Source organism: Sus scrofa, chromosome 2 (assembly GCF_000003025.6).
Source record: "Sus scrofa isolate TJ Tabasco breed Duroc chromosome 2, Sscrofa11.1, whole genome shotgun sequence".
Lineage (NCBI taxonomy): Eukaryota > Metazoa > Chordata > Mammalia > Artiodactyla > Suidae > Sus > Sus scrofa.
This window is the reverse complement of record NC_010444.4, coordinates 78,078,573-78,100,228: the sequence shown is the minus strand read 5'-3', so window position 1 is coordinate 78,100,228 and position 21,656 is coordinate 78,078,573. Positions and strand designations below refer to the sequence as shown.

The window sequence follows — 21,656 nt, the reverse complement described above, 5'->3', positions numbered from 1 at the left end:
AGCTCTCAACCCAGGGTGTGCATTACGTGTGTGTGCGGGTCAAGAACACCACTCTCTCTGGAGCCTTCTCCCTCTCACTGACATGAGACCAGCTCTCTGAAGTCAGCCCCACCAGAGTCTCTTCCTGCAGTGCCTCCTTCTAGCTCTACAAGCTCCAACACAGGCTGCTTGCTGCCCCCACCTCTCTCAGGAGCCCAGTGTTTTTATTTTTATATTTTTTGTCTTTTTGCCTTTTCTAGGGCCGCTCCCACGGCATATGGAGGTTCCCAGGCTAGGGGTCTAATCGGAGCTGTAGCCGCTGGCAGATGCCACAGCCACAGCAATGCAGGATCTGAGCCCCGTCTGCAACCCACACCACAGCTCACGGCAACGCCGGATCCTTAACCCACTGAGCAAGGCCAGGGATCGAACCCACAACCTCATGGTTCTTAGTTGGATTTGTTAACCACTGAGCCATGAAAGGAACTCCAAGGAGCCCAGTTCGTCAATGAGTTTCTTGCTACCAGACCCAGTGGGGTCCCAAATCCACTTTCTCCCTCGCTGCTGACTACACTGCCCACCACTCTCCACTCCTTGAAACAATCTGGTTTCATTAGTTTTTGGCAAAGCCTCCCACTTTCCTCTTGTCCCTCTGGCTGTGCACTGTCAAGCTCCTGTGGGCTCCTCTCCCCTCCAAAGTGTTCTCTCTGGCTCCATCTCTCTTCTGGGTGCCCTCATCCACACCTCTGGGCCCCATGATTGTCTTCTTAGCATTCTGAGGTCACTAACATATTTGAAGATCTGAGGTAACTATGGACCTTCTCCCCAGTTTTCGTGCGGGATCTTGGGCTTGGGAAGGCCCAGGAGAAGTGGAGTTAGGTGGAGCTGTGGGGAACAAGAGGGTACCCCTGGGGGAGACACCTCCATCCAGACCTCCAGATGGTACCAGGCCATCCCAGTGGATTACCACCTCTGTCCATAGGCCTATAACCTCCAAATCTATCCCTCCTGCCCAGATGTCTCTCTTGGGTGCCTCAAGGTCTCCAGAAACTTAATGGGCAACATAATTTTCTCCCAGGCCTGTTCTCCTCCTGTGCCCTGGTTCCTGACCTCCCTCCAGGCCTGCCCAAGTCACTCACTGGTCACGTAGAAGTAGATGAGCCGCTCATCCTGGCCCACTTTGTTGAAGACCACGCACTTGTACATGGCAGACACGTTGGCATCCTGGATAACCAGCTTGCTCACCGTCTGGACAGGACATGTGTCAGGCATGAGGATCCATTTCCTTCCTGAGTTCCCCCACCCTGACCTCCTTGTTCTGCATGGAGGTTGCTGTGCCCACCAGAGTAATCGGGGAAAGTGAGGCTCTGGGCTGGAAATGACCTCAAAGACAGGACAAGGAATGGTGAGGCAGGGAGCAGATGGTGAGGCAGCATTAGGCAAAACCAGAGAGACCTCTGGCTGTGGATGAGCTCAGGCTGTGGCCATGCTGAAGTGGGGATAGGGGCCTGGTAGCACTGGGTCGGTCCAAGGCAGAGTTAGAATTCATGCTCTGGTCACATCAAGGGTCAGCCTCTGGTCCAAGGGGAGCAGCTGGTCACAGTGTGAGATCCTTGGGATGTGCCCACAATTGCCCCAGGGCTGCCCACAGCACTCTCCCAGTGCCCTGGGTAGTGTTGCAAGGAGAGGGGTTCCATTCCAGGGCTTCAGGCGGACCCTGGCCTGGGGGAGTAGGAAGCTTAGAAACAGAGAAGAAGAGGGCCATAGGCCCTGCCTACCATCCAAAGAGTCCACCCCCCCATCCCAAGCTGGGCACTTCCTGGCCAGCCTGGAACAGGAAGAGGCTCTGGAGGTGTGTAGGAAAACAGGAAGTGACTGTAGGAAGTGGGTGCCTTTGTTCAGTCCTTCCCCTGCCTGGCCTCTTCTAGGCATTGCCCCCAGGCCGGGCCAGCAGCTCAGCAGCCTTTGGTGGGGATGGAGCTGGGGCCCCAGTCCTAACCCTCCCAGCCCCGGGCAGCTGGGGCCCATGGCCTTGAATTACAGCTTCCCTGTTTGGGAAGCAGCTGGAGGTCCCCCCCACCCCCATCCCTGTCTGCATGCAGGCAGGGAAAGTGATGCCCAGAGACACTGCAGAAAGGTTACAGCCTCTCAGCTGCTATCCCCAGAGCTCTGCCAACCCCATGAAGGTCAGGAGAGGGCCCCACTCTGCCTGGCCTCCCTCCTTCTCCCGCAGCCACTCCGTGGCAAGGCTGGCCCGTACCTTATTCTTGCCCTCCACAAACTCAGTCCAGGTGTCCAGGCTCTCAATGGGGTTTATGGCATCCTGCGTGGTCACCTCCCTCCAGTCCCGGCACTGTGGCATTCGGTCTCTCTGCTGCCTCCGGTGGCTGCTGAAGACAAGGAGCGGCAAGGGCAGGTCAGGGATACAGACAGGGCAGGTCAGGCTTTTGTCCCACTTGGGGTCATCTTCTCATGTCGTGGTGGGTAGGCTGGCCCTTGGGCCAAAGTGAGCAAAGGAGATGGGGCTTTGTTTCTGAAACACTCTTCCGGGCCCAGCAACCTATCCTGCACAGGCTGCCAGACACAGCCTGCCCCAGTAGTCCAGGGCCTGTGCCTACAGTGCGCCACACCCCCAACTCTGTGGCTCTCCTCCAGTCTGCTGTGCCCCTGCCCCCACCTGTGTGTATCCCTTCCTGCAAAGTCCACCTGTATCTCCTGGGGCGACAAAGTCACACCACTCCTGCTCCAGGAAGCTCTTCCCCGCCCTCCCTCTTTCAGAGCTGCAGCCCTATCATGGGCTGGCTATGCATCCTGGCACCTTTGGTCTCCTGCTAGGATGGGGGTTGGGGGGAAGGGGCAGGCCTTGTCTCTCCTTAGTGGAGCAGAGCGGCAGCCAGGGCTCCGAGCAGAGCAAACCGTTAGAATATCAGAGAGAAGCACGTTGGGAGGTGCCAGCAGTGGCCTGCAGCCTCGTGGTCAGGAAGAATCTCTTAGGAGCCTTGAAGGCTGTGGCTTGGCTCAGGCCCACAGGCCACCCCTACTGAACCTCTCCAACTGACATGTCAGGGCCACAACCTTGCTGGTATGGCTGCCCTGTTCCCCTTGGGCCCCCAGCACCTGTTCCTACCCAGCCTGTGACCCTGCATCGTGCCCATTAGGATCTCTTGCTAGATGGCAAATGTGACTTGTCACATCCCTGCGCCATTCACAGGCTCTCTTGTGACTTCCAGACCACTGACCACCTTGGCGCCCTCCATTCCTGGCCCCTGCTTGTCCAGGTTGTCTCTGCCTTGAGTATTCTCTGTGCTCCTCTGTCCTCCTGTTGGTGCCCAAGGGCAGCACGGCCCAGCAGTTGGACAGGATTTGCTTCTTTTGCCCATGTCCTTAGGAACGTCACATCCCTTCTGTGTCCTCACTTTCCTCCTCTCTAAGGGGCCGGTCGTTGTGAGCATGGCACAGAGGAGCTGATGAGTTTGGTGTGCCTCGGGGCTCAGTACAAGTCTCACAAAACTAGCCCGAGTCTGCCTGTTTGTTGAGAGGTGTCCTCCTGGGGGCCCCGAGACATGTCCTTTGGTCCTCTCTAGATGGTGCAGTTGTGTGTCAGAGGGGAGGGGGCTTTGCTTTCAGGGAAGGTTGGTGGGGGCTGGACATCCCCAGTGTCCAGCCTGGCCTGACTGATATAAGGGAGGAATTGAGCCTTGCTCAGCTGAGATGAGATCAGGGATTGGCTACAGTTGAATCGTGTTAGCATTCAAGTTTAGAGGAGGGCTCTGGGGACAGGTGGAGGCAGTAAGTGGGGTTGGGAATGGGGGGTGGGGGATGGGAGGTAGGGGCGGACAGGGTAGAGCCACACTCACAGGCTGCGTTGGGTGAAGGTCTTGCAGGGCGTCCACGGCCGCCAGTGCCACTGGATCCCTAGTGGAGGGGGCACCCCGTAGGCAGTACAGGTGAGGGCCTGGCGACTGTGGCGGGAGTAGATGCTGGGGGAGGAGGCCTCCTTCTCGTGGATGTGGGGGGCACTGGGGACACAGGGAGCCAGCCAGTCAGCCAGCCTCCGCCACCACACCCCCCGTCCACCCACCAGCCCCTCTCCTGTCTACCCACCCATACCATTCACCACCAGCTCCAGGCTGATGTTGCGCCTCAGGCCGGCCGCGGAGTTCCACAGGGCAAGGGTGTAGATGCCCGCACTGGCCTCTGTCACCTCCTTGAGCACCAGAGCATGCGGGCTGTGGCGTCCGGACAGTGCCTTTCTGTCCTTATACCTGGCCCAGGAAGGGAGTTCAGGGGTCCGTGCACTCCTTCCCTGTGGCACCCTAGCCCCAGAATATATTGTCTGGAGGCGGGAGAGGCCAGGAGCAAGAGGCACCTCCTGCATTAGACCGGGAGGCTGCTGGGAAGCGAGGCAGGGGTATGCGCTGAGGCAGCTGACTGGAGTGGGGAGCAGATGGCCTTCAGGCCATGTGCATGGTCTCCAGGCTTGACCTGTTGGGTCTCACAACACCTACAGGCTCAGGACCAACTGAAGTCCCCATGGGGGCCTTGTCTCTTTCTCATAGGCTTCAGAGGTGTGTGCTGTGAAGGGGTAGAGGGGCAGTCCCTTGGGTGCCTTCCCCTGGTTTTCCAAGGAGAGACTCTGCGAGAAGCATAGCCCATGGGCACAGAGTGACACTGAAGGGGAGGCAGGGGAATGGCTCTCGGCTGCAATGCCAGAGCCCTACTGAAAGAGACATCACTTGCCTAGGATCACACTGCAGGGCAAGGCAGGGCAGGGCAGGGCAGGACCCAGGCCATGAGGCCTGCTGGGCTCTGGTGCAGAATCCTGTCTGCCATCTGCTGCATTTGTGATCCTAGGCAAAGGGCTTCACTGTCCTTAAGCCCCCATGTCCTCATCTGAAAACCAGGGAACCTATTTGCAGGTGCTCTCAGGTCTACCCAAGATAGAGACTTTAGTGTCAGACACACAGAGGCTGCTTTGGGAGCCAGGACTGGCCTGTCTACCCATGGATCTCCATCCATTACTTACTCATAATCATTCTATGATGACTGAGACAAGTGGGCCCCTTTGGGGCTATGGTCGTCACTAGTGCCCGGGGACAGGTGTCTCAGTGGACAGTGGGCCCAGCTAAGCACTCGTTGGAGGCAGATGTTGGCCAAGTGAGAAAAGAAAGGCCAGATGTGGTGGGAATGGTGAGAGGCAGTCAGTTACCTGAGGACCAGGCCTGGGCTGGATCCTCTATGCAACAGAGCCAGTTACCCTCCCAGACAAAGTCAGTACTGCTGTTCTTAAAGGGCAGGGGACAGGGCCCTGGGTGTCTCCACCCCTGTGAGGGAGGCTGGCAGACTGCATCATGCATCAGTGTCTCTAGAGACAAGTCCTGGTCCCATACCAGGTGCCCCAGTGGACTCCAAAGCCTATGGCCTCAGAGGTAGGGTCATAGCAAGCCCAGGCCCAGGGCATTCTGGGGCCCTCCCAGGAGAAGCCTGCTTCTAGCCTCTGGTCAGTGCAGTGGGTGCTGGCTAGGGGGCTTCTGCTTGCCCTGCTATAGGCTTGCAGAGAAGGTCATCCTGCCTGGCGGGAAGTGCCCCAGACCAGGAAGGCAGGACTTCTCTGGCCAGTTGTGAAAGGGTGGAGTAGACGCCTCTCAGGAGGCTCAGAGGTCAGGTAAGAATGCACTTCCTCCTTCCTGGCCTGTTGTCCTCATGTGTATGATGGGAGTCAGCCTAGTACGTGACTTCCCAGGGTTGGCCCATGTGGACAGCTCAGACGGCCCCAGAGTACATGGTGGGGTGCTGTACTTTCCTGAGCTCTCGGGGAGCACCTGGTGAGGGTGAAGCCACCACTGAAGGACCCCTCACTGACCCTTGGCCTACCCTGCAAGGGACACCTTACTCTGAGGTCAGAGTCTAGAACTCACTGCTGTACACAGCTCAGGCCCAGCCCAGCTCATGACCGTCTGGGAAACCCCTGTAACATCTCCGAAAGTCTGGTTAGAAGCATCCTGGGGTTGGCCAGCTGTTTGGAGAGGAGCCAAAGAAACCTGAAGCCATTCTTCTATGATACCTTCTACCTGCGGCCCTCAGGAGGCTGAGTGGGTGCAGGCAGCGACAGCTAGATAAAGCCCTGTGCTATGCCCACCCACATATAACGGGAGGCCGGTATTTACACCCTTTCAGAGTTTAGCAGTGATCCAGGTCACCCTTCTCTCTGGCCAAAATACGCACTTCCCTTAGAATATTCATCAGGGTTCCCCACGCAGGGCACAGGCCCAGAGGGGTCTCCATCCAGGTCATAGGAAGTGGGCCTTGATGGGGAGAATGCTGCCTGTCCCTCCCTGTGGTTCTTGCTTACACTGGACCTGGTAGGTAGTGATGGGCAGGAGTGAGGGAGGTACCATTGGAACTCCGGCAGGGGGTACGCGGCCAGCTTCACGGGCAGTTTCACCAGCTCGTCTCCTGCTGTGGCCTCCAGGACGGGACCCTTGAGCCACTCGACACTGATGAAGGGCTTTTCTGCCAGACAGGAGGCATCAGGGTAAAGCTGGGGCTGATGTCGCTGACCCGCCACCACGCAGGGATTCAGAGCCACCCTCAGTGGCCAGATGCCTGCAGGCTGGGGCTCACCCTGTCCTCTGGGGCATGGGAGCTGGGCAGTCTGTCCACTCGCGGCCCTCCCTTCCCACTGGCTGGACTCCACACTGCTCAGATGCACCACAGACCTTGACCCTGGGCCCACCCTGTACAAGAACCCTTGTTCCCCAGGCTTGATGACTAACACCCGCCCTAGCCCAGGCTATGCTGGGCACGATGACCTGACAGGCCGTACCATGCACAATGACCTCAGTGCTCTCCTGGAATTGCTGGATGCCATTGTTGGCCTGGCACACGTATGGGCCCAAGTCGTGCTGGCTGACGTTGTGGATGGTGAGGATGCTGGAGAGCTCCGTGTGAGTCTGCTGGGAGCGCCGCTCCGGCACCCACCTACCCCGCTCTGCCTGCCGGGGACCAGGGGAAGTGTAGGGTCAGAGCGGGCTGGCTCTGACAGAACCAGCCATCAGAGGCACACACCCTCATCCAGCCAGAAGTAGCAACAGAAGCCTTGTGCCAGACCCAGAGTTTTCCTTGGGATGGGAAAACTTCCCTATCAGATAGGGCTCCGGGGGCAGGACTGGCTCTGCACCTCCTCTACGTGTGTGCTGGACCAGGGTGGGCAGAGATGGGGATCCTGGGGATGGTTCGGGCACAGCTCCCAGCAGGGCTGCTGACCTCACCTGCTTCCCTGGATAGTCCCAGTCGAAGGTGACGCCTGAGTTGAACTCGGCCCACACGGTGCAGTTCAGAACCAGCTTCTCCCCAACCAGCAGTTCCAGTGATTTCTTGGGGAATAGCTGGATGTCATAGAGCTCGTTGCCTGGTGACACATGCACAGTGACCCCCATGCCTCTCATAGGACAGCACACACAGAGTGCAGGGCACAGGGTGCCCACTGATACTAGGAGCACTAAGGCACCTACAGCCCCATTACTGGGAACTGGGGGATCCTCATCCTCTTCCTGCAGTTCTCCTCCCAGGACATGGGGAGTGGTCCCTGAAGCCCCAGGCAGCCCCTACCTGTGATGTGCACGAGGAAGGGGTTGGATAGGAAGGCCTGGCCACCCCAGGAGGTCTCACACTGCAGGTACAGGGCGTCGCGCAGCAGCGGGGTGGGTACCCGCATGCCTCGGCGGTCATCCCACACCACCTCTTGCCCATCAGGTCGCAGCACTGAACTTTGCTGTAGGGACATGGTGGCTGTCAGGGCCCAGCTGCCCTCTTCCTCTTGGCTAGACCAGCGGCCACTTTCCCGGGGCCAGGGCTGGAGGCCCGGATCCGGGGTGGGGGTGGGGGTGAGCTTGTACCGAGCGCAGCGTGATGTTGAGGCCAGGGATGGACACCCGGCAGGGCACCCACATGGAGTCCTTCCTGTTGACCAGGAGTGTGTCCGGCTTGTTGATGAATGGCTGCTCCGGGTCTGAGGAGAGCAGGCAGGTTGTGGCAGGGGAAGGCAGGGTTCAGAGGGGTCTCTGCCCAGGCCTGGGACTGCAGGGCAGCCCCTGGGGGCCAGAGGATGGGGGGAGGGGAGCGGGCACCAGCCACCTGTCCAGGACCCAGGGCCTACCCCTGCCTCCTGAGTGGTTCTGCGGGGTGGACACTGAGCACCCCCCTCACCTCTCACGAACACGTAGGTGCTGGCTGCAGTGGTGCCCTCGATGCGGGCCTTGATGTACTTGTAGTAGCAGCGGTAGCTGCCTGTGTCATTGGCGTGGGCCTCCTGAAGCAGCAGAACCTTGCAGTAGGGCCGGGTGTCCGTGCCCTCACAGTCTCGCACGATCCCTGTGTCCTCACTATCCTTCTCCCCCATGACTGGTGCATCCTGAGCCCCTGGCCAGGCCCACTCGAGAGGGTGCTGCCCCCTGGCAGAGGATACAGGACATCAAGAGGGGCCCAGGTAACAGCCAGGGGAGACAGTCCCTGTGGAGCTTCCTTAGGGGCCGAGCCTTGCCCGTAGCTTATCTCACCCAGAGGTCAGAGCAGCCCAGCGTTTGGACACACACCATGAACTCAGCCCAGAGCATGGCGGTCCTGAGCTCCCAGGGGCCTCTGCCTGGGTCCCAGGCCTGCATGAGGCAGGCTTGTTCTGCAGAAAGGCCTGGGCCTCAGATCATAACATGTTTGGGACCAGCGAAAGGTGGCTGAGGATAGGTGTAGGCAACCTAGGGTCCATGTAGGATGACCCAGAGGGTGGGGATGGGGTGGCCTGGGATCAGTGTGGGGTGACCCAAGGGTGGATGCAGGGCATTTGATCTGTGGTCCATATGAAATGATGAGGGGTGGGTGTGGATGAGATGGCTGTGGGTGCATGGTGCCTGCGTCTGCAGGGCAGGGAAGGAGCTGGGCCTCTAGGCACCCACACTGAAACCACCGAGGGGCACTGCTAAGCCTAGAAGCCTCTCTGCCCTGGGGAGGAGCCACTTTCTGTGTCCTCTGCCACCATCTGCTTGGCCTTCTATAGTCTCCTTGACCTGCCGGGCTCCTGCTTCCCTGGCTGAGGGCTGAGTACCTGCAGGAGATGGACAGGCTGTCACTGGAGTCGATGATGTGTGTCTCTTCTGTGATGTTCAGGGTTGGGGGCGTCATGGAGTAGCCACTTGCTGGGCCTGGGGTGGGAGACAGGGTCAGAATTAGATTGTGAATTCACATGATGAAGTCGATCGGGCCGCTAAGGGGCCTTCCATGCCCACAGGAGCAGGCCCCTCCCCCAGGGCAGGGGCCACCTAGGCTCCTAGCCCTGAACAGTACCTATAAGGTCCCAAGACAACTGGTAACCTCCACCCAAGGCTGCCCGCTGCCTGTAGACTGGGCCCAGCCCAAGTGAGCCCCAACTGAGGCCTGGGCTGATCTGCATCTCTGGCCCCATGAGCTGAGCTGCCAACATGAAGTTGATGGGGGGACCACAGGCCTCATCCTACTCCAGGAGAGGCCTGGACTGCATCTCCTCGGCACTGTGACCCCCGCAGCTGCCTTCAGCTGCCTCGGCACTGTGCCTCTCCCATCTGCACAGCCACTGCTTGTGAGGGGGTCCTGCACAGTGCAGACCCTCCCCAGTCATGCCCAGAACCAAGGCCTCAGTTTCCCCCAGAATTCTGCCTGTGACTTCATCCCCTCCCATGTTCCACAGGGTCCGCCTCACAAGTCCTTGGTTCCATCAGTTTCTCTTCACCCCTGAGGTGCCCTCTGGTAGTTCCAGCGCCCCCGACCCCCTCCCCTGCAGGGCTGATCCCCAGACAAACAAACGACCGCCACACTTGGTTGAAAACCCTCCTGTGGGCCTCCAGGACCTTAGCCCTGCTGCCCATGCACCCCTTACTCCCCATCCTCCTCCCAGTAGGACAGTGTGTGTGTGTGTGTGTGTGTGTTGTCTCTGTGTGTGCGTCTGTATCTGTGGGTATAGATCTGTGTTGGTGGGACTGGTGAGTGATATGTGTGTGTGTGTGTGTGTCATTGACATGTCAGCATGTGCATGCACATGAACTTGTGTGTGTGATCCTGGGGGCAGGGGCAGGCCCCAGGGGAGGTCTGGACCTGGAACTCTGGCAGATGCATCCTGCCAGGACCATCCTGAGACAACAGGAAGAGAGGACTGCGTGGCTGGAGGCCCAGGGCTGCGTCCTGTCCCTCCCCCCAAGTCCCTGTCCTCCTGGGGGGCACAGCCCACTCTCCTGCCCAAGCCCCCAGTCCCACAGGTCCAGCTTCTCTGCCATCCCCAGTCCAACTCCCTGGGGCTTGGGGTCCTGCCCCGGCAGCTAACTATTGGAGGCAGAGCCCGGGGGGAAATCCCAGCTGTAGTTGGTTCTATACCACCCTAACCCCAAGCTGCCCTAGGAAGTGGCACCAGGATGGCACACCCCACACCAAGATCTCGTTTCAGCATCTTAGGAACAAGATGGCTGCTAGGGCCTGGCTGGCTTCTTCCTTCTATGCCTCCTGCTGGTCAAAGTTTTCTAGGTACCAGACCACCAGAGATCAGAGGCAGGATCCTGGCCCTCACCGAGCATCTGGTTCCACTATAGTCTAGTATAGACAGGGAAACTGTGGCCTTCCAGCTGGGCTACACCGCAGCCGTAAGAAGGTAGCCCCCTCATCTGGCCAGCTGCTGTGACCATTGTGAAGTCTCCTTAGCCTGAACCCAGTGCACCTCCACCTGGCACTCAAGATAGTAGCCCTACCCTGAGACCCCCAGTGGGACAGTGGCCTTGGGCTCTGCCCCAAGGGACCTTCTCCATGTGGGCTCTGCTGCCAGTCCACTCCTCCCCAGGGAAGGTACCAGCCCCCCAATCACACCACCCCATCATGTACCCTCAAGGCTGCTGGAGGCTCCCCTCTGGTGGTGAGGGACCAGGAAGGAATCCAAAAGAATACCTCTAAGATGGGCTTCGAAGGAGAAATAAGATTTTCTAGGCAGTGGAAAGTGAATAAAGCCATGCCAGGCAGATTGGACTCTGAGCTACAGAAGGAGGGATGATGGACTTGGGTTTGGTCCTATGAGGAGATGGATGAATTGGCTCTTCCAGTGGAGCAGTTAGAGCTCAGGCCTGATATGGGCACCAGAGGGGAGAGGTGCAGCAGCCAGGACCCACTTGCCCTGGGTCGTGTATGTCCCATGGTGGGCCTGCAGCATTGCCCTGGGGAGGCTAAGCAAGGGTTCCCTTCTCTGGATGAACTGAGGGCACACACTGGCACTCCTGGCTATGGAGCTGTGGCAGTTGTCAGTCCAGCTACCTCGGGTGGCTCCCCTTTGCTTCCAAGTTAAAGTGGGGGACCCTAGGCCTCCCCCTACCACCCACTCCCCTTCTTTCCAGCTTCAACTCCTGACACATCTGAGAAGCATAGACCTCTCACTATTGTTCCAAAGTGCCAGGCTTTTCATCTCTCTCTCGCTCGCTCTCTCTTTTTTTTTTTTTTTTTTTTTTTTGTCTTTTTAGGGCCGCATCTGTGGCACATGGATGTTCCCAGGCTAGAGGTTGAATTGGACCTGCAGCTGCAGGCCTATGCCACAGCCACAACCATGCCAGATCTGAGCTATGTCTGTGACCTCCACAGCTCACGGCAAGGCCATATCCTTAACCCACTGAGCAAGACCAGGAATTGAACCTGCGGCCTCATGGATACTAGTCAAATTCGTTTCCACTGAGCCATGATGGGAACTCCCAGGCTTTTCAAATCTTGAAGTCTGTCTTTCCACATCTTTTTGCCCTGGACGTTTGCAGCTCCTTCCCTTTTGTGAAGCTCCCTTTCTAGGGTCCAGTTCAGGAGTCCCTTCCCCATGAGACAGTCACTGTTATGCAGGTGGCCTCGGCCTCCTAGGCTCCTGCTATTAGGACCTCATGGGACTGAACTGTGGTTTTTCTGCTCACATCTGAACAGAGGCCGTGTTTTATTCATCTTCCTGACCTCAGTGCACAAGAGGTGCTCCCCAAGATTGAGGGGATAGATTCGAAAGTGATAGGATGGCTAATGGATGATCAGATGAATGAATGGATGGATTTGTGGGAGGGCGTGTGTGTGAGTGGATGGGTGGGGAAATGGAGCCTATAGGAGCTTCCTCCCTAGAGGCCTCTGTAACACCAAAGGAAGCGTCTACATCGCTACTAAAACGTGAGGACCATCCACGGTGTTTGCCAACCCTTTCACCTGCCTGAGGAAGCCTCTCCTTTGTTGCCTTGTGCCCTGAATTTCCCCTGTGTTCCTGTTGCTTCACTCATTTTCACTCACTTTGACTGGGCCCTGTGTGCCTAGCAGACTTCCCTGAAGACCCCCGTGCGCTCCATCCTTCCTGCCTTAGCCTGAGCCCGGCTTTCTGAGGACACCATGGCCCCAGGGCAGTTGTTGCTCCCCATTGCACACTCCTGGCACTGGAGAACTCCTTGTGGCCACTTCCCCTTTTCTGACGGCACCTCCCGCTCTCCCCTAAAGCTGTCATCAGCTGCCATGCTGGTCACTTCCCCTGATTCTCTGCTCCTGGCTCTCCAGGCCCCTCCACCCCAACTCACCCCGTAACTTCAGCATCCACGCAGATGACTCACCAGAGCCCTGGCCTTTGTGGTCCTCACCTCCACTGTCCTCCCTCCTCCCTGAGCCCCTCACTTCGTGGGCACACCTAACTAGAAGCTGCACCATCATCCTCTGGCACTTGTCTCCCTGCCTCCTCCGCCTCCTGCTGGGTGCCCTCGTCCCACCACGGCTAAGTCCTTCAACCTCATCAAAACGCTGAGACCAAGGACCCCTCCCCATGGCTGCCGCCTCCTAGCCTCACCCCTTTGGGCACTGCATGGCCCACAGCCCGTCATTCTGAATGCTCCCCTGCCTCTTGCTCGCCACCCCAACCCTGCGGCACCCGTGTCCCTCAGCAGCTCAGCATGCAGCACAAAGCCACACCCCATATGCTGCCTCCCCTTTCTTTTCCCATTGGCACACCCTAATTGGTCCTCGTGCTGAAGTTCAAGGTGTTCCCTCCTCCCTCACTCTCAGCATTAAGTAAAGCATTTGATGGAGATGCCTCATCTTCGTACATCAATATCTCACCCTTGCCCTGGGCCCTGGAAACTTTCTGACATCCCTGCTCCCGAGGCCAAGCCCTCCATCATGCTGGGGGATCCCAGCCTCCTGGACCAGATTCCCTGCAAATAATTTCTTTCTCTTTTCTTTCTTTTTTTTTTTTTTTTTTCTTTTGTCTTTTTAGGGCCACACCTGTGGCATATGTAGGCTCCCAGGCTAGGGCTCAAATCCAAGCCACAGCTGCCGGCCTACACCACAGCCACAGCAATGTGGGATCTGAGCCGCATCTGCAACCTACACCACAGCTACAGCAACGCCAGACCTGTAACCCACTGTGTGAGGCCAAGGATTGAACCCGCATCCTCATGGATGCTAGTCGGGTTTGTTAACCACTGAGCCACGACAGGAACTCCCAGTTTCTTTCTCTTCTAGTCACTAATTTTTCCCTATAGAATCATCTCCCATCTTATAAACAAACAAATGAACACTCCCAATTCCTTGATCCTATATTCCCTTCCCCTTTTCTATGCCCCTTGGTAGCCAAAGCCATGCTCCCTGTCCACTTCCTCCCATATTTGGTCATCCCCCACCCCCAGAGGTGCAGCCCCCATCCCTGCTTCATGGAGCCACTGGTCAAGGCGCCATGACTTCAGCGCCCCAGAGCAGAGCTGCTCCTTCTGCTGGCTCTGCTGAGCTCACTTTCCCCTTGTCCCCCATCCCCCTTGCCCAACACCAAATGCTGGTTCTTGCCCTCTCTTCACTACTGGTCTCTCACCTAAGTGGCCATGTACCTCCAAAATCTCTAACTCCAGCCCAGACCCTTTTTCTCAACTCCAGGCTTAAGGATCCAGCTGCCACTTCACTTGGCCAGCCCACAGACACCCAGAGCTCCACATTTCTGACACTGACCTCCAGGCTCACATCTTTCCCACTCCTGCCATATGGTTTCTCCGTGATGGTTCCCGTCTTCCCAAATGGGAGTGCCTGTGGATGCCCACCTCTCCCACCCAGCCCATCCATCCACTACCAAAGCATCTCAGAGGCAGCCCTGGCTCTCCTGCTGGGGTCTACCCAACTGCTCTCACACCCAAGTGGCCCCCTGGCCCACTACTGCCCTCCTCCAGTCCTTCACACAGTTGTCGATGATAGTTTAAAAACTCAAAGAAGCCAAGTCATGCTCAGGCTTAAATCTCAACAGTGACTTGCCACCTCCAGTGACTTGTTGGGTTTTGAAGGAAAATCCTAACTCCTCACCATGGCTTGGCCCCCACCCCACACCCTCACGGTTCACTCTTGCACCCTGTTCTCATCCTCCAGCCACCGTGGCCTTTAGGCTGTTCCGTAACATGCTGTAGTCCTGTATACACGCCTCTCCTCTCGACTTGCCTTTGCTCACATGCCTTGCACAACTTCTCACCCTTGGGCCTCACCTTAGACACCTCCTCACCCCCTCCAAAACCTAGGTTTTTCTTTAAGCTCCAACTTAGCCTCCTTCTTGTCACAATGTGTGATTTGTTATTTATTTACTTAAGTTATATTTTTCCATTTCCTCCGCTAGACAGTAAGTTTCAATGGGGTTAAGACCGAAACAGGAGTTTCTGTCATGGCTCGGTGGAAATGAATCTAATATCCATGAGGACGCAGGTTCCATCCCTGGCCTCGCTCAGTGGGTTAAGGATCCAGCATTGCTGTGAGCTGTGGTGTAGGTCGCAAGGTGGCTCAGATCTGGCATTACTGTGGCATAGGCAGGCAGCTACAGCTTCGATGTGATCTCTAGCCTGGGAGCCTCCGTATGCTGTGGGTGAGACCCTAAAAGACAAACAAACAAAAAAGACCACAACAGTCTTTTCTCCTCCACTCCATGCCTAGCACTGCACCTGGCAGAGTCAAGGCTCCATAAATACTTGTCGAATGAATAAACAAATGGATGGAAGAGTCAAAGGATGGTTGGATGGAATGATGGAAGGGCAGATGGATGGACAGATGGATAGAGATGGGTGGATGGAAGGAATGATGAATCAATGGATGGGTGGATGGAAGATGGATGATGAATGGCTCACTGGTTGGCTAAACAAACCTCTGAGGTCTTCCTTTGGATTGGAACTGTGTCAAACCTTGGTGTTCCTTTGGACAAGACATTTCCAGTTTTAAAGGCCAAGCTCCCTGGTGTCCACGTGTACCCCAGGCTGCTCAGCAGCTGGGGCAGATTCTAGCCTGAGGGCTACCATGCCCAGAGGCTCCATGCTGCCCTACCCCCACCTGCAACCCCGAAGAAGGTGCATCCTTCCTGCCTGGCTGTTGTCTGTCCCTGCTGTCCTTCCCTTCCCGAAGCAGGAAGCACTGTCATCCTGGCCTCTGCCGCACTCCCCCTGCCTTCCTGTTCCTGGCCCAGGAACTTGCTTCTTCCTTCCCCTGGCCAGCGGCCCTGGCCCCCTAGCCTGTGCGGAGCAGTCAGGGCAGGCGCCAGGCTGAGGTCAGGGAGGCCAAAGTGCACACCTCCTCTTCTCTGTGCTGTCAGCAGCCTTGGGCAGCAGGGACCTTGGAGTCAGCCACAGGCGCTGGCCGTGGGAGCAGCAAACTGGGATCCTGGGTGAGGACAGGCAGGAAGGGTGGGAAGTCCTGTGGGGGAGACCCGGACCACAGCCCAGCAGTCACTGCCTTGTTTGATCCTCACACAGCCTGGTCGGGGGGGTGGGGGTGGGGGGATGAGGGGCCACAAGTCCCGTTGGCAATGAGGAAACTGAGGCTCTGGGCTCCACATCAGAGGTAACCAGCAGCTGTGCAAGAGCCCAAGTTTGACCAGGTCCAGGCCCATCCCTGCCTGGGACCCAGCCCTCATAACTCCCCATCTCCTCTCCCACTGCCAAGGGTGCCTGCCCCTCTGCCTCCCTGCTCCCCAGCAGTCTCCTTTCTGCCATCCAAAATGTCCCTCAGCCCAAAGGACACCTTCACTGGCCTCTCATGGCCCCCTGGAACTGAGCACACCCTTGGCCTGGCTTCCAGGATGATGCCCCACCCAACAGGCCCCCCTCCCGGCCAGCTTCACACCCCAGTGCTTCTGCCACATGGTCAACACACCGGCCACACCCAGCGTCCAGCTGCTGAGCACACCAGGACCTCGCCCACCACGCAGGGAAGGGTGGTGTCTTTGGGTGACTCCTGGGGACCAGGAGGTCATGGGCGCATGGCCCTGTCCTCAGGTCCAGCACAGCCAACCCATGGATGATGTCAGAATGGTGTGCAAGCTCAGGGGTCCCCCTCCATCCTCTGGCCGAGTGTAGCAGTAGTGGTCATTGCATTTGGCAATTCCTTACTTTAGGCCCTGTCATGGTCATTTGGTGGGTGACAGGGATTATAAGAGCAGTCCTGCCAGTCTGGCTCACGTTCTCCTTAGCAGTTGTGCCCTGGAGGGCAAAGGCAGCCAGGGGCCAGGCTCCCTGAAGACTAGAGGCAAGCCGAGGGGACAGCACTGGGGCAAGTGAGGCCGGGTTGGGTCCCAAGGCTGGGCAGAGTGGGAGAGCTTGCTCCTGGGCCTTCTCCTTTCACTCTTGGGGTGAAGCTGGTGCATAAACCTTGGGGGAGGTGCGGCGATGTTCTATTTCAGAGACCCCACCCCCACCCCACTTGGCTGATAGCCTCTGTGCCTCCAGCGGGCAAGGGTGAGGGTCAAGAAGCCATCAGACCTCCCACCTCCCTCCCTGTAGGACTGAAAGGGCCAGGATGGGAGGGCCTGTTCAGGGAGTGTGCTCAGAGCCCCAGGCCCAGTGGCGTGTCCCACAATGCCACTCTGACTGTTGACCTTGGGCAAGTCAATTCCTCCCTCTGAACTTGTGGAATGAGAATGGCCCACAAGATTATTGGGGACCACAGACTGCAAATAACAATATCACACAAGAACCATCATAAGAAAAAAACTGCTGCTGGCTCAGGCACAAGAGGCCCATCACTATCACTGGCTGCTGAGTGTTTTGCCTGCCACAGCGGTTCCATCTCGCTCTGACTTAAGGCCATGGTCATAGTTCGGGGGTGGGTGGGGGTGGTCGGAGAAAGCCTTGCCAGTCGGGAGGGGTATGTGTGTGAGTTGAAATGGGCTTTAGAGACTAAATAGGAGCTTGATGGCCCAGGAGGAGGGCACAGGATAGAGGGATATGTGCAAATGCCAGGGAGTCCAGGTAACCTTGGGCTGTCAGGTAGGTGGGAACAGGTGGAGCCTGGTGTGGGGCAGTGAGGCCACAGAAAAGGGCCTCGGGTTGCAGGCCCAGCCTTAGGCTCTTGGCTGGCTTACTAACTGGAGCTGGGCTCAAGGTGGGCTTCCTCCTCCTACAGGTGGCACAGGCCCAGGGCTCAAGCCCACCCCTGAGCTCCACCCCCCCTTCCCTGGCAGCTCTCCAGAGCTCCAACCCTAGGGGGCCCTTCTTCCCAGGTGGCTCCTACCAGGCGCCTCCAGCCTTCAGACCGAGACTACACCCACCCTCAGGGAAGACAATGAGCCACAGGGCCCAGAAGTGTCCCCCACGCCAGTTGAGCAAGTGTTAAAAGGATAGAGAATTCCCAGTGTTGGCAAGGATGTGGACAAGCAAACACGCACAGTAATAAAAAAAAAAAAAATGCTCATACACTTTGACCCCAAATTCTGCTTACCCCAATGCATCCTGTTAATGACATGTAAGCAGGTATTTAGCGCTTTGTGCATGCCAGCACAGACTATATGCTTGTGCCCACCACACCCCTCTGTTGCCCCGAGGTGGGTACGATTCTTCTCATTTCGTAAATGAGAAAACGAAGGCATAGACGTTAACTTGCTAGTCAGAGATTATCTTTGGGGGACAGGATTACGGGAAACTACTGTTTACTCTGTACATCCTCAGAACCAGCACCAAAGGCAGGGTGGCTGGAAGCACCGGGCCTGCCCCTCTCCTTTCCCTGCCACCCTGGCCAAGCACTTTGCACTCACAGAGCCCAGACGCTCAGGGGTAGACGCCATCCTGCTTGAGTGCCACCCCTGGACATTCTGGGGCTGCCCTTTCCAGTCTTTCTCCTTGCCACCCCACTGTCTGGCTGGCTTCCCTCCCCTGGCTTGCCATGCCATCGTCTCCCCACTGACCCAGGCTTTTTCCGGTGGTCAGAGGATTCCTCCCCCCCCTTTTTTTTTTTTGCTTTTTAGGGCCACGCTGCCAGCGGCATATGGAGGTTCCCAGGCTAGGGGTCAAATCAGAGCTGCAGGTGCTGGCCTACACCACAGCCACAACAAAGCTGGATCTAAGCCGGGTCTGCAACCCACACTGCAGTTCATGGCAACACCAGATCCCCAATCCACTGAGCGAGGCCAGGGATCCAACCTGCATGCTCATGGATACTGTTGGATTCGTTTCTGCTGTGCCACAAAGGGAACTCCCAGAGGATCCTTTTAGAACACAAACCCCTCTCCTGCTTAAAACTATTTCCTGCCCCTCTGCTGCTTGGGGATGGAATCTGAGCTTCTCGTGTGACTCTCCAGTCACCTTCATCACCTGGTGCCAGCTCCAGTTCCATGTCACAGACTTGGGTCCCCTCCTTTGGGCCCCTCTGCACATTTCCACAGCTTCATGCAGTGGCCAACTCATTGCACTTGACAGTTCCTCAATGCAAGGATAAGAGCTTTTCCAGGGTGGCATCCCCAGCATGGAACTTGGCCCTCGATTGCCCTTGACTGACTTTGAGGATCCCAGGAACACAAGGACAGAACATGCAGTGTGTGGACCAGTGTGGAGGTGCAGGTGTCCAGCATTGAGGCAGCCACATCTGCCAGGGGTAGCCTGGGGAAAGCAGTGTGTCTAGGGACGTGCTGCTTTTGAAAGCTCTCTGAGACATTTGAAAATGTCCATGAGGTGGTCAGAAATATAGGACCCCACATGCCTGCCTATCTAGCGCTTTCTCTGGGGAATGTGGGCAATGCCTGCCATGCCTGCCCCTTCTTACCCCTTGGCTCCTGTGCCCTCTGGCACCAGACACCTGTCACCTCCCTCAAAACTGTGCTAGTATCTAATGAGCCATTTCACCTCTCTGGCGTTCATTTTCTAATCTCCAAAATGGGCACAGTAGCCCATATCACAAGGTTAAAATCATCACACACCCTAGTGTGAAAGAAATTTGATTAACTGCTTTACACCGAGGTGTGGCTCCCTGGTAGACAATCTAAGTGTGTGTGTGTGTGTGTGTGTGTGCGTGTGCGCGCGATGAGTGCTGCTTCATACGAATAAACTTCCATTTGGTGGAATTTAGGGTAGCTTTGAGGATGGTGCTTTAGGTTGGGTGAGGCTAAGAGCTTCCCCTGAACCTACCCAGAAGCCTGTGTTCTGAGCTCCCTGGACATACAGGGAGTGGGAATGAAGCCCACTCTCCTACCTCAGTAGACCCCTCCCACTTGGAGCAGCACCCCCCTCTGCCTGGAGTTCTCAGTAGCTTCCTAAAGGCCAGGTGAAGAGTGTGTATCTGGAGCAGGAAAAAGGTCATATGCTGGGGCTGGGGTATGTGACAAGTGCAGACTGGGTGGATATGGGGCTACAGACACCCTTGGGACCCTAGCAGGAGGGTACCATCAGCCCAAGAGGCTGGGCCTATCCCTGGGGGACCACGGAAGGCTCAGATCTGTGTTTTAGGCAGTTCTGCTGAAGCAGCAGAGAGGCAGTTTGGAGAAGCAGGGAGTGCTGGTGAGGCTGAGTGGGAGCAAGGGCTGTTGAGTAGCCCCTGGGGGTGAGGTGGGGAGGAGGGGGTACCCTGGTAGATGTGGAGCTCCCTATGCAGCACAGCTGTGAGTGTAGCCGGCCATGCCAGGCAGTTGCTCTGGACTTTCTGGGGTCAGGACTCTGCTCTGTGGCGGCAGGACGGGCGGTGTTATCAGACAGCCCAGCTGGCTCGGAGGTGGCCCCCCAGCGCTGCTAAATCGGGGCCATGGGCTCCTGCCGCAGGAAGAGGGAAATGCAGGCAGGATGTCCTCTCCTGTGGCCGACAAGTCCTTTCCCATGAACCCATGCTGACCTCGCCAGCCACGTGGCGGGGCTCCCCAACTTGCCACCCTACCCTGTGCCTGCTCACCAGGCCACCTACGCCCTGGCCAGGCCCAGGGCACCAGAGCCAGGCAGAAGCACGCCTGCTGTCCGCCACCACCGCCCCCAGCCTCAGCTGCAGCCAGCGCCAATGCCCGCACCTTCCTGCTCCTAGACTTCTCCTTTTGGCGTGACCGGAAAACTGAGATCCCAGAGGAAGCCAGTGTCTGAAAAGGATCGAAAGTCAGGAGTCCCTGGCTCCAGCTGGACACGTTGGCCATGTCTTGCTTAGAGCTCGGTGCAGGGAGTGTGACGGGCTCTTCAGGCCCCTCTCTGTACCCATCTCCCTCCCCAGAGTACATCTCACAGGGCTTTGTGGCCTGGGCTGGGCCCTGGTGGAAAGAAATCTGCAACGCAGGGGGAAAATGCCCAAGCAGCAGCAGGAGGGGTGTAAGCTAGACATAGAGAAGAACTTCCCCTCGTGGCTGAGACCCCACTTAATTTCTCTGGGTTCCCTGACTCCCCTTTGCACCATCACTCTGAAGTGCTCCCCACTTTCCTCCCTCCTGCAGTTGCCTCCCCAGCGGAGTGCTGCATCTTTCCCCACATTTGCTCCTCTTCCTAGGGTCCCCCACCCCCTGTAAACAAATTTCAGGACCCATTCTGTTACTTAAGCTAGAGATTGGCACTTGTCCCTCTCTCCCCACTGTGCCCCACCGCCCCTTCCCTGGGGTGCAGCCTCCTTGCCGTGGGCTCACATCTTATCCCTTTGATGATTCCTTCAGGGATCTGACCAAGTGGCTCCTTGCTCAGAGCCTCATCTTTCCAGATGTGCTGCTGGTTCCTGCCACCTCCACTTGTCTGTCTCCTCCATCCCGACTCCCCGTGCTCCCACCTCCTGGAGTCTAGCCTCATCTGATCACCATCTGACTTTTCTGCCTCTGGGCCTTTGAGGGGCTTTGCCCTACTTGGAATTCCCTTCTCTGGAGTCTGCAGACCCTCCAGAAAGCCCCAAGTTGGAAGCAACTCTATGCCCACAGCCACCAGCTGGGTATCAATGGGGCCCCTGAGCACTTTCACCCCTGGGCTACAGACGTCTGATGCCACGTTTGTGCCCCTGATAGTCTGGCCTCAGGAAATTCCGGCAGGATGGACTTGGTCCAAATCCTCTTTGGGCCACCCTGAACAGACACCATAGTTTTCAAGTTGCCCAGAACTGCAGTCCCCTTCCTTGGGTTGGGGTGCCACTGCCCAGGGTGGGGACGGTATAGCAAGGAGCTGGCTAGGCAGTCCCCTTGTTACACCTCATGCCCAGCCTGGTGTCTGGCCATATGGACACTGTGCTCTGGGGAGGCAGAGCACCCTTCAGCCACTCTGACCCAGTGCCTCTGGCATGGCAGGTACATGAGCAGGACCTGCATTCGAGTTCCCAGATCACTGTACTGGGTCAGTGGTCCACAGGCACTCAGTAAGATGGGCCCAGCCCCCACATTCTGCCTGTACTGACTTGCATCCCCACCTAACCCCCACACCTCTGTCCACACCTGGATCTGGCTC

General features: G+C 57.4%; 1 protein-coding gene across 1 annotated transcript in view; it reads right to left on the bottom strand.

Moving 5' to 3' along the window:
* FLT4 (fms related tyrosine kinase 4) overlaps positions 1–21,656 on the bottom strand; it is a 39,130-nt gene that overhangs the window by 14,909 nt on the left and 2,565 nt on the right. The window contains exons 2-12 of the mRNA XM_021084312.1: positions 9,080–9,176; positions 8,188–8,432; positions 7,878–7,990; positions 7,591–7,753; positions 7,251–7,390; positions 6,806–6,974; positions 6,375–6,492; positions 4,080–4,244; positions 3,837–3,998; positions 2,240–2,366; positions 1,119–1,227 (exon numbers count right to left, since the gene is read on the bottom strand). Coding sequence (XP_020939971.1) covers positions 1,119–1,227; positions 2,240–2,366; positions 3,837–3,998; positions 4,080–4,244; positions 6,375–6,492; positions 6,806–6,974; positions 7,251–7,390; positions 7,591–7,753; positions 7,878–7,990; positions 8,188–8,432; positions 9,080–9,176 — 1,608 coding nt within the window. The remainder of the gene's footprint in view (positions 1–1,118; positions 1,228–2,239; positions 2,367–3,836; positions 3,999–4,079; positions 4,245–6,374; positions 6,493–6,805; positions 6,975–7,250; positions 7,391–7,590; positions 7,754–7,877; positions 7,991–8,187; positions 8,433–9,079; positions 9,177–21,656) is intronic.